The sequence below is a fragment of the Prunus avium genome, chromosome 7 (assembly GCF_965620075.1).
Source record: "Prunus avium chromosome 7, drPruAviu1.hap1.1, whole genome shotgun sequence".
Lineage (NCBI taxonomy): Eukaryota > Viridiplantae > Streptophyta > Magnoliopsida > Rosales > Rosaceae > Prunus > Prunus avium.
In genome coordinates this window covers 34,701,678-34,714,166 of record NC_142290.1, presented here as the reverse complement: position 1 = coordinate 34,714,166, position 12,489 = coordinate 34,701,678, and the positions used below count along the sequence as shown (strand labels likewise).

At 33.8% G+C, this 12,489-nt stretch overlaps 1 protein-coding gene and 1 long non-coding RNA gene across 2 annotated transcripts; one reads left to right on the top strand and one right to left on the bottom strand.

Annotated features, from left to right (window-relative positions):
• The first annotated feature begins 1,455 nt into the window (after positions 1-1,455).
• Positions 1,456-3,659, top strand: LOC110748777 (uncharacterized). The gene is made up of 3 exons (XR_015825833.1): positions 1,456-2,782; positions 2,879-3,248; positions 3,422-3,659. It is a non-coding gene; the product is annotated as an uncharacterized LOC110748777 (long non-coding RNA).
• A 1,015-nt stretch (positions 3,660-4,674) lies between these two features.
• LOC110748776 (ribonuclease TUDOR 1-like) lies at positions 4,675-6,183 on the bottom strand. The gene is made up of 6 exons (XM_021948723.2): positions 6,082-6,183; positions 5,792-5,965; positions 5,422-5,670; positions 5,045-5,314; positions 4,783-4,962; positions 4,675-4,701 (listed from the first exon to the last, which is right to left on the bottom strand). Exons 1-6 carry the CDS (start codon positions 6,181-6,183, stop codon positions 4,675-4,677), a joined length of 1,002 nt encoding a protein of 333 aa, XP_021804415.2.
• Between the last annotated feature and the right edge of the window lie 6,306 nt (positions 6,184-12,489).

Below are 12,489 nucleotides of genomic sequence, written 5' to 3'. Positions count from 1 at the left end.
CTTATAGAATGCCCTAACATCTAATCTTCTCTTGAACTTGCTTTCATTTGCAGAGTCATGTATACTGTAAAAACACTTCATTCTTTCTGTTGGAGTTAATAAAAAGGGATGGCTTGCTAGTTTCTCGATAAATATATGGTACCTGGAAACAAAAGCAACAAAAATTCAACACTGAGGTTTGTAAGCCAAATTAAGTAAAATACATTATACCTTTTCATGTAGAAAAGAAAAAAGAAAAAAAAAAAATTCAAGTACACTAAACTTACGGATATTCTTCTTTGTCAAAGAAATCAAAGAAAGAATCACGATCAACCCAAGAATCTTCTGGCAACATTATTTTTTCCTTTAACATGTCCCTAAATGCTTTTAAGTCATTCATTCTCAACACATTTACTTGTGAAGGAGGATCTTCGAGATCTTCAAAACTACTTTTGATGTTAATAATCTTGATTCGACCGGAAACAACAACATAATTGTCACTTTCATTCAAACCCTTATGAAACAACTTGTAAGAATGTATACGCTTTATCGTTCGTAAAAGGTCCCTGCACAAATAGATTTGAAAAATTTATGTCAATATTAATTATTATAGGATACATTATATATGTGAGCATGAATATATTTTACCTTATCGAATCGCGCCACCAAAAAGATAGAATACGAGAATCGCCATTGACAAAATCCTCAACATCAATATTTATTTCACTTAGAAGATGATTGAATTTTTCGTAGCACAAAATCCAAATATTTTGTGGTTCATAATAGGTGAGGAAGTGAGGTTTCAAGACACCCACACGCTCATAATTTGCTAACTTGGAAGTCAGGGTAAATATCTTCTTTGCTAAGTCCTCTTCCGATTTTTCGAATTTAAAAAATCGAGCTTCTTCTTCTTTGCCATTTTTAAAATAGATTTTTCCGGTAGAGTAGATCTGGGATGGGTCGTAATTAAACTCGTATTGTATGATAATTCCATCATTCTTCTGCAAAATAAATAACCACAACATCATATTTGTAGCTTTACGCACATCACATGAACATAATCGATGGAACACAAAATAGAATAACATAAAATAAAAATAGGAACGTAGTCAAAACATACCACCACCAAATCCTTGTTGGGGTTGAGTTTATGTTTTTGTTCCTTTTGTATTCCATCAACTGAAACTTGTTGCTTTCCCATCCCAAATAAACGATTGCAGTATCCGCCAATATGAAAACACTCTTTTGCTATTAAAAACTGTGTCTTTGCTCTTCTCTCTAACTCTCTCGACGATTTTGTTCTTTTTATAGAGAATTGAATACCTAGGGTTTAAATCTATATTAATTAGGAATCCTAATTCTAATTTTCTCAACCAAAAAAAAAAAAGGAATCCTAATTCTAATATAGGAAATTACGGCATAATCAGGAAATTGAGTCTAACTTTCCTGTTTCCCTTTTCCCTGTGCCCACCCTGTTTTCCTCTTATTTTTCTAACACGTGTCCTGTTAACTAACAGAAAGGTTAACTGTGTTTTATATGTCAATTTTATTAAAATTTTATCAAATAATTCGTTCATCTTCATCTTTCCTTTTATATATATAAAAAAATCGTTCATCTTCTCTGCAACCCTCCGCAAACAGCACACCTCAGCGACAGCCCCCTCTGCTCGTCACTCCCCCAAGCCTCCCTTTCTCTCTCTTTGAATTTCTGCACCATATCAAGATAGTCTGAACTCAACCCGACCTCTTCTCCCACTTCGAATGCATCATCAACTATTGCCATAGCTCTCTCTATTCCTTTTGGATTTTTAGTGTCTTTAAACTTGTTTCTTTGATCGGTCGATCATCAACGTGACAAAGTCTGAACAATCGCGCCTCGAGATCACTACGAGAAAACGAAATTTAAAGTTTTTTATACCAAAAATTAAAAAATTAAAATAGTTCTCAGTTCTCACAACGTTTTGGGGTTTTTGTTTTGGGATTTAGTAGTGAGAGAGTCGAGAGTGTGATGACGAAAGGTGCGTGCTTCTTGTTCCAGATCTGTTTCCTCTCAAAACCTTCATATTCAGATCTTCACCATGAGAGAGAGAGAGAGAGAGAGAGAGAGAGAGAGAGAGTGTGTGTGTGTGTGTGGACTGTGGGGCAGGGGGTAGGGTCGGCTGTTGCATTTTTGCTTGGGTCGCTGCTGGGTTTCTGTTTCTTTATTTCTTTTCATTTTATTCTCTCTTTCTATTTTTCATTTTATTCAAAGTTAACAGCGCTGTGTTTCATGTTAAGAGAGAGGACAGCTATATGTGCATGTATATGCTAGATAGAAGACTTGCATGCTGTAAGTGTGTGTGTATATATATATAAAATAGGTGCAAGCATCTGAAACTGGATGATTTTCTTTGGGATTAACACTTTATCATGAGTGGTTAATTGTGAATTTCTGGTTGATGATCACAGTATAATATCTGTCAATGAGATCATCTAATTAATACTTAGAAACAAAATTTCCCGTCAAATGTGCATGAAATGAGTCTACGGATGCCACATCTGACAATGAGAAGCATCAGCGAGAACTGAGCCCCGGTGCTTCAGAAGTCAATCCAACCCATATCAACAATTCTAGTAGTGATGGCGGAGAGGTGTTGAATACAGGTGATAAATAGTTATTGTGTCAGCATGCCTTCCACTTTGGATAGATGGTCTTGCCTTTGTTTGGGTTGTCAAAGTATTATGTACTTATACTTTTGCAGATGGACGAACCAGTTTTGTGAACCTCTCAGCATTTTCAAAGATTATGAAAAAGTATGAGAAGGTAAGACATACACTTCAAACCTAACTGTATCAGAATTCTGCGCATATCCTCGTTCAAGAAAGTATTCTGGTGAAAAATCCATTCAAATAACCACAGATCACATCGAGGAGAGCAGCCAGATCATACATACGCTAATAGTAGACAACTCTGTTCTTGGCAGTTCTGATGAGGTTTGTCAGACGTATTTGTTGATGCTCTATCATTAGTCATTTCAGCATTTGGAATTCAATATATGCAATTTTTTTATGAATATCTTCTGTCTAATACTTTCTTCCTGTAACTTGTTAAAGAGGCGGGATGTTTTTTCAGTCACTGTTTCATTCACATTTCTCTATAGGTTACTAACCTCTTGGGGGTAGAGGCTACTGTCGTACAAAACTTTTCAAACTCAAATCGCAGGGAAGGTATGAAGTCGCTGAGACCAAAAGCGCTAAAAGAGAAAAGTGTGGTGTAACATTTGTCACCGGTAAGTATTGGTAGTGCCAATTAACCTTTTTGCTCAACCGTTTTATACAAAGATGACTGTGCAACATGTATTTCCAGTGCGTTATATGCAAGTAATTGAAGTATGAAAAGGCGGATTTCTATCAGTGTCATGGGATCTCCACTAATTAAATCCTATTTTATTTTGACTTTCAGGTTTCTTTCTATTTGGAGTATAGTCAACCATGAATTGCTTGCTAGGGGAGAGGAAGCTACTGTATCATGAGTGCTTGGTGTGCAGCTGTGAAAATCTTGGATTTAACACAGAATTGGACGTGTGATTAGTTTTGGCATTATTATATTACTTTGGGAGGTGATACACCGATACTGCATCACCATTGGAGTTAGTAAATTTCTTAATCATGTCAGTTTATTTATACTGAGTTTTATGGTCGTTTTAGCTGGCGGTATAGACTAGGTCTATATTCCACTATCAAATTGTATAAAGAAGTAATTTTGTTGATGTTCAACAACTAAAAGAAAATGCTTGTTGAAGAGAAGGGATGTGCATGCGTATTGGGCATTTGATGATACCCGGAATCCTTCATTTCTTGTATACCAAACTATAGCAATTGTGTCTCAGTAATTCAGCAAGAGTTCCCTTTCTTAAAGCAAAGTTACCAAGACACCAAATAATAGTTGCACAGAAGTTCAGAAGAACATTGTCTCTTCTGCAAAATTCTCTGCAACCTCTTTCGCCTAGTGCTCCAGAAGTTCTTCAGAACATTGCCTCTTCTCCCTGGCAGATAGGTTGCGATTTTCTCCCATTTGTTCCCAAATTGTACTGGTTGCAATTGTATCACCATCCTCTCTTCCTCTCCTGAAAACTTGCATCCACTTTGTCGTAAAGTTCACATTTTGTTGTTTTTGTTTTGTCAGCATCAATCTTAAGCAGGAATGTTAGGTACATAACACAACTACTAAATTGCCCAAAACCCACCAAGAAATCAACAAAGAAAACAGGATAAGTTACATAAATAAAACCAACACTGCAGATTTCCAAAGAAAGGAAGAACTATGACTTGCTAACCTATATATGCAGATTTCCAAAGAAAAGCTAGTTAGTGTTTGCTCTTCTATATATTACAAAAACCAATGATTGAGCTGGTGAAGCAACGCAAGGAGCATGTATTTCTGCTAGTTATTGACGATGTAATAAGTCCTCTTCAGTTACTGGGCAGTAAAAAACTTGTCAAACGTTAATTCTCAATGATTTGTCATTAAATTACAATGGGAAAGGAACTAATAGTCCTGCCTATATTAATCATAAAAAATTCCCAATTCCTAAAATCTCTTTTCTTCCGTTTTCTCAGCACTTGCAAGTTCCAGGAGACCCTACTTCTTCTTGGGCCTTTTGCAAGTTCTTGAATGCCCTTCAACTCTTTATTATGTTACTAGTTGTAGTTTCACTATGGTTCAACATTATTCTCCCAAATCTGCAACAAAATGAATATTATTATTAACACGATTAGTTAAAAGGAAGGCAATTGCCATAATACACATGTTGCTACACATACTTTCAGTTTCTTCGTTATTGCAGAGTCCTGAGCTCGACGAAATTCCCTGTCATAAGCTGTGGGATTAAATGGTTCAAATGTTGCAAGGCCGGCTTTAAGGAGGGGGATTGCCACATGGGTATTTGACTCCAATAAAGCTCCCATAAAATATCCATCTGAATCAATAGTCTCCAGCAGAACCTGTACAACAAATTCAATCTTACCGAATCAAGAAAAAAACCAAGGGGAAACCAAAGCTACCAGATAAGTGCTAAATAATTACCTCCACCCTTTTGTGAACTACGGTTTGCCTCAGCAGTTCAAATGCTTCATCTGCATAGGGCTCCTCACCTCTGGGCCATACGATACCATAAAGTGAGAAGGCAATCTTCCATGTTTTCTTATTGCTATGAATCAATAGTATAATTTTATCCATGGTGTCACTGTCAGTACGGATAACAGATTCCACAAAACCCTCAACTTTCTCGTATTCATCAAAGGCCCATACAAATATATTATTGTCACAGGCTTTCCCAACTTCCTCCCATGTTGCCTGAAACAAACGCATGCCATCAATGAATGAATGAATGAAAAAACTAACTCTTAGAAAATAACACATTGATCCCTTTTAATTATTATAAATTATTGGGTAATTCTCACATTTGACAAGTCTATTATGACCGGAGGATCCACACCAGAATGCATTGCTTTCTTATTAAGAATGGCAGATGATTCCACAGTACAAATGGCATCATAATAATTTGATGCCACCCCAATATCATTACATCCCAAAACAGTGTCAAGGCCTTCTGCCACGATCAACTCAGAAACATTCCGGCTATCAAGAGCAGAACCAAGGAAGACTGATCCGTAGCGGGGCTTCCTTGAATACTCCAGTTGAACATGCACCTGCAAGTGTTTTGGTCATCAATTTTCTTGAAGTATACACATATATACTTCAACGCCAAAAATTAAATAGAGATTTCTATAATAAAGAAAACAACATATCAAAAACAATTCTCATGCATACTTGACGCCCAATAAGGTGTGCTCTCACAAAATCCTTGGCTTCATCGGCATATGCCTCCGGTTCTAGTACTCCATCACCGCCCAATTTCGGAAACCTAATACTGGAAAGATAAACTTCATACTCTTGTTCAGCTACAGCGACAATGATATGGTCCCTACTTACAATGTTCACAACCTGGAAGAAAACAAAAATCAATTACACATTGGAATAGGCGTACGTACAGATGACAAAAGCATAATTGAGTGGTATAAATTTTCATAATAATCATTAATTTTTTAAATACTACGTACCGTTCCTATGAGATCCTGGGCTTCATAGTCTTTCCCAACAATTGATCTTCCTTCCTTAGCCTCATAATATGCATTTGTCAGCTCCCTCTTCTCATTAGTCATCATCATATACCACCTAATTGCTCTCCTCTCTTTGAACTCTCTCTCTTGCGTTGATCTACTTAATTTGATCGAATGAATAATGGTTGTGTTGTGCCAAGGGTTTTGTCCTTTTTATAGGCGATCACCCTAGACTTTAATTAAATCACCAACCCTAATTCTAATATAGGGCAAAAAAATAAATTTTGGGAAACTAGAAACAAAGTTTCCAAAAAAAAGGGGATCATTGATAGCTCGAAATCAGGGGCTGGTATTAATTAGGAAAAAGTTACAAAACATGAAGTTAATGTGTAAAATATAAAGGTGCATGGCATATATTTGTAACTGAGTTAATAAGGGGTCTTTCAATATAGGTCCAATTTTGAGTTTGCACTATGAATGCAGTTCACCTCTCTTTTGACGTAGAATTGGGTCCAGCGACTCAACAGGCCAGCTAAGTATGCAAAGCCTTGGCCACTATTTTAAAAACATTTACACATATTGCCATTGTATAGTCAATCTTCTAAATTTTATTAATTACTGCAATCAATAAATTAATATCATATTTCTACAATTTATCTCAATTTATCAAACGCTTTCAACCAGTGAACACCTTATGTAATTTCATAACATATATATTTCTTTGGGTGGTTTGATTTACCTGCTTTGCAGGTTTGTGTATACCTCCTTCATAGGTAATTTCATATCATATATCTCCTCCATAGGTAATTAACATTCATATGTATACATCCTCCATAGATAAATAGCATTCATACCTATACCTCCTCCATAGGTAATTTACCCATACCTAATTAACATTCATGTATATTCTTAGTCCATAGATAATTATACCTCCTCCATAGGACTGTAAGAAGAAACAGAAGAAAGAAGAAGAAAGATTATAGGAAATTTATTTATTTATTTATTGTATCATCACATGTTTATGGGATTTTCAAAATTAAAATGGATAGACAAGAAAATATTTTATAAATTCAAATCATAATTAACTAAAAGGTCAAATATAGTAATTATTTGCCTAAAATTAATTTCTTACCCGTTTATGAATTGCAATCAGAATCAATAGTTGTATTAATTAGCTAATTATTATGATATAAATCAGTCTTTCCTGATTTAAATCATAAGGGCATAATTGGAACATGAAAATAAATTTAAAAAGAAAAAATATATATGATTAGATCATAAAATTAGAAAAGGAATGTAATCCTATGTGGCATTGAATTGCACCAAATTCTATCATAAGAATTGGACTTATACCGAAATATTTATCAATAATATTACGATATTACCTCGGATCCCGAGCCTTTACATCTAACATCGGTGCATTTACCAGCATTTAAGACAATCTTAACCCTTAGATTAATCTAATGAGTTTTAATTGTATTTAGACTAAAACTAGAATGCACTTAGATTATCTTATCGGATCAAATCCTCTCCTAACATTGTTCACCTTTCAATCACAAAATAACCAAATTAAATAAATACCCACCATGAACTATAACATCATCTATCTCTATCTAGTACGATTTTCTTTTTATGAGAACCAATTCACATATCAGATTTAAGTCAAATTACAAAAGCCATTATTTCATTTCGATTGTGTTCTGCGTGAGTACTCGTAGCATAGGAAATTGAAAAAATAAACTATTTTGGGATCTCCCATTAGAAGATCAAGCAAGAGACGAACACCCAAACACTCTATATTTACAAATCCACAAATTGGGTACAAATATAAACCTAACACCCAAACCAAAGGATTATTATTATTATTTAAAAAAGAATGAAAGCTTGAGATTAGACCAAAGAATCTTTTCCATCAGGAACTGCTCTAACAAATAGAAAAAAGGAATTTTGATGTAAACCATATTGTCTTATTTAGATTTTAAAAAAGGGAGAAAAACGATGTGAAACCCCATATTTTTAATATTTCATAAATTAAATAATTACAATTATCAATCTCCAAAAATTATATAATTAATAATATATATATTTATTTATTTATTGTATAGTAAGTTACGTAAAGATAGCTATTAACTAATAGCCATTCAAATGTTATTGCATAGTTTTATTCATTTCAGCACTATTTATCATTATTATTATATATATATATATATATACTTACTTTACAAAAACTATTAGAAAAACATATATGCTTACTAAGCATTGTTGAAAACTAACGTGTTGCATGGTGGTGTCCTCAAAATCCATTAAAGCTTGAGGTGTAATAATGGTAGTTATTCCTATATATAAAAACTTGTTAGGAGAGTGCTCACAAAGCACTCTACCAAGCCAACGCAAAAGGCTATTTGGGAGTCTAGGAACTTGTAGAATAATTAAGTGGCACAATATTAAGCTTCTTCTAACCGACTCTAGTATACTATAAATAGGTCTACTCAATAGTTCACAATATTAAGCTTCTTCTAACCGACTCTAGTATACTATAAATAGGTCTACTCAATAGTTCATTGATCATAGGTACTTCAAGTGTGTTAGTCTCCTAAAAATCCTAGACGGAAGAAAGAAAGAGTGAAGTAAGGTGAGATTTTGAAGAAGTTCAAAGTATTTGAGCTTACAACTGGTTATACAATAGCTTTGGATTTGAGGTAGGGGTTCTTTCTTGGGGAGGTTTTGCAAAAATTGATTTAATTAAATATTGTGAACACTATATCATGCTTGGTAATATTGTTTGATTATTATCCTTGATATTGGGTGTTTACATGATTGTCAATTATCATTATAATTTGATTAATATTGACATGTTCATATGTTGTCGGTGATGGTTGGAATTTTTGGGTTGATAAAGAAATTATGGAAAAGAGGATAATGGGAAGAATCTTTTGTGTAGTTGAGTCTAACCATTGTAGGGACCAAGTTCAGGCGAGCCCATGTGCACAGTAGATTAGGAAATCGGCGGTATAATTGTCAATTGGGTGATTTGGGCTTGGAGATCAATGGTATGGACAAGATGACTAGCAAAGGGGGAATTATGGGATGATTGAAATGGGTGTTAGTTTATATAATGGGGCATTCGGAATCACAGTGGTAAAATGCATGGTATGGGACATGCAGATTTGCTTGCCCTATTATATAGATTAACGGGTTGGGTAGAATTGAAGTTCATTCATACATTACATAAATTGTACATTAAAAATCTCACTAATCATATAGGACCCCTACTGAGCATGTAATGCTCACCCCTTAATGAATTTATTTCAGGTTTTGAATATGAAGTTTAGTTGTGACAAGGATACAAGAAGAATGAGTTGCATATAGTTTTGAATGTTTTGTTAAGAGTCTGTATTTTCCTGAAATTTTGCTTGTAAAATCACAATGTAAATTACTCTGGTTTAAATAGAAGTTTATGTTCAGTTCTCTTGTTTCTTGCTATCTATTTTTTTTTTTTAGTTTTAGTTTTTTTTTCACCTCACACTCCCAATAGATAAATAAATAATTAATTAATTCAGTAAACAAATTGGGGTGTGACAAACGAAGACAAAGTGATGAGAGCGATATGCAATTCAAGAAGCAATAGTGTTTCACCAAAATAAAATAAAATAAGCAATAGTGTCCATAATAAAATGAAATTCATTTCAATAAGCTGGCCCACCATAATAACTCTATAGCCTCTCTCTTATTGACACGTGGACAATATTACTTTTTTCTTTTTAATTTTTCAGAAAAAAGAAGTGTTAATATAATATTGTCACCAACCAAAGAAAATTTTGTTATTAATTTTTTTTTATATATATTCAAAATTGGTCTCTTTTTAAAGATATCTTTGAAACCATTTTAATTGTATAATTCTTATGGTAATTAACTTTATTCATTTTATTTTATTCAATCACTTCAAAATATATAGTTTTAAATTTGTAAGCTATTGAACTGCCCGACCGCAAGTGAAAATGCAGTTCAGTTTAATAGCTGCAAAAAAAAAAAAAAATCAATAAATTGAACTATTGAACTAAACTCAAATGAACTGTTGCGGATGCTCTAAGAGGTCTCTGCAATGAAGGCTAAACATGAAATTGTATTTGTTGCTTGCACTACGCTAATATAAGGAAGAATTCATAATTAAAGTCTAAACTATACAATAAATCAAATCCTCAAATCCTAAAATTTCTTTTCTTCTAAACTATGCATATATATATATATATATGCTGCTTCACATACCTTCAGTCTCTTCATTTGCGCAGAGATTTGAACTTGTTTAATTTGGTTGCGATAACCTTTGGGATAAGGTCCTTCCAATTTTGCAAGGCCACAGCTTTTACAAGGGGGATTGCCACATGGGTATTTGACCCCAACAATAAAGTTCCCACGAAATATCCATCTGAATCTGAATCAAATTTCTCCAGTAGAACCTGTAGAATAGATACAATCTTCTTAACGAAGCAAGAAGAAAACTAAGGGGAAATCAAAGCTGCCAAATAAGTGCTAAATAATTACCTCCACCCTTTTATCAACAACTATGCTTTGCCTCAGTAGTTCAAATGCTTCATCTGCATAGGGCTCCTTCCACGTTTTCTCTTTGCTTTGAATCAGTAGTGTAATTTTATTGTTGTTGTTGGTAACAGATTCCACAATTCCCTCAACTTTCTGGTATTTACCAAAGGCCCATAAAAATATATGATCACAGGCTTTACCAGCTTCCTCGCATGTTGCCTGAAACAGACGCATGTCATGAATGAATGAATGAATGAAAAAACGAACTCTTAGAAGAAAGAATAAACACATCGATCCCTTGTAATTATTATATAAATAACTGGGTAATTCTCACATTTGACAAGTCTATTATCTCCATGACTAAGGGAATCCACTCCAGAATGCTGTAGAATTTATAATTGATGCTCCTCCGATGTAAAAACACACACCCTTTCTTGCTATTAAAAACTCGTACTTTGCTTTCCTCTCCCTAAACTCTTTTTTAGGTGATGTACGCTTATTTTGATTGAATGAATAAAGGCTGTGTTGTGCCAAGGGGTTAATTAATCAGAAACCTAATTCTATATAGTGGAATCGAATTTGGGACCCCAAAGTCTCTTAATCCTGTAAGAAGAAGGCACGTTGCACACCCGGGAAAAAAAAAAAAAACACGTTACACACAAAGAAAAAAAAAGAGTGCTGCTAAACGAACCCTAAAATTAACTAAGTACACCCTACTATCAAAGTATTTTTTGGATTACTAATTTACCCTAATATAAAATGACTAAAAAGGATATATTGAATTGTGAAACATGACACCACATATTTTTAGGGTGTACTTAGATCATAGGGTGTCCTCAGTTAATTTTAGGGTTCGTTTAGCAGCACTTTTTAAAAACCATCTAAAACATGACACCACATATTTTTCCCTACACTTTTCTTCTTCTCCATCTTAGCATTTGGACAGCCGAACTCTTTTATCTCTCAAAACCAAGCCTAGCAGAGCCTCTTCTCCTTTCAATCACTCTTCTTCTCCAAACTTATAATTTTTTCATTTTTCTCATCTTTCAATTCAGAAAATTCCCTAAAATATTTGAAGCTCCTTGTAAAAACTTGTTTTCTCCAATTTCCCTCCTCAAAAGTAGCCACACCAATCATATTGGGGCTTATATCAGCAAGCAAGGCAATCAGTTTTTTTTTTTTTTTGGGTGGTCATGAATCAAAGATTTCATTGAAAAAAAGACAGAGACTACAGATAGCCTAACCTTGTCAACCCCTGACTAAGAAGGCAATCAGAGTTGTTTTTTGGTTTTAGATATTGGATTCATTAAATAAATAAAAAATTATGAGAACGTTTTTGTATCATTAGTTAGATTTAGGATATATCAAAAGGAACAATATTGTCCAGATTGTACAGTTAAAATTTTTGAGAATCAAAGCATGGAGAAAAAGGGATCATAGGGAGATCGATGAATGTTGTTGGTTTTTTTTTTTTTTTGGCAAGATAGAGTGTATTAGGGTGTACTATGGGTATTTTTGGTAGTTAAATAGAGTGTACTTAGTTAATTTTACATTTTAATTTAAATATTAGGGTGCACTTAGATCATAGGGTGTACTCAGTTAATTTTAGGGTTCATTTAGCAGCACTCAAAAAAAAAAGGGAGAAGAATCCACGTGTGGAATATCCCTAAAACTTGCATAATAAGAAAATATTAATAAATAAAAATAACCATATCAGGAAAATAATATCTTAAAGACTATTTGTGTTATAGTTAAAGATTAAATAAGAAATTAAATTCAAATATTTCCAAAAAGAAACTTGAAATTATCTCCAGCAACAAGAAAATCTCATAAATATTACGTATCCTTCCTTTTTAGCATTATATGCTC

Coding starts and splice junctions, on each gene's coding strand:
- LOC110748776 (XM_021948723.2), bottom strand. CDS start 6,183: ATGACTAATGAGAAGAGGGAGCTGACAAATGCATATTATGAGGCTAAG. Junction 5,671..5,791: donor CACACCTTATTGGGCGTCAA/GTATGCATGAGA, acceptor AAACACTTGCAG/GTGCATGTTCAACTGGAGTA. Junction 4,963..5,044: donor TAGTTCACAAAAGGGTGGAG/GTAATTATTTAG, acceptor TTTGTTGTACAG/GTTCTGCTGGAGACTATTGA.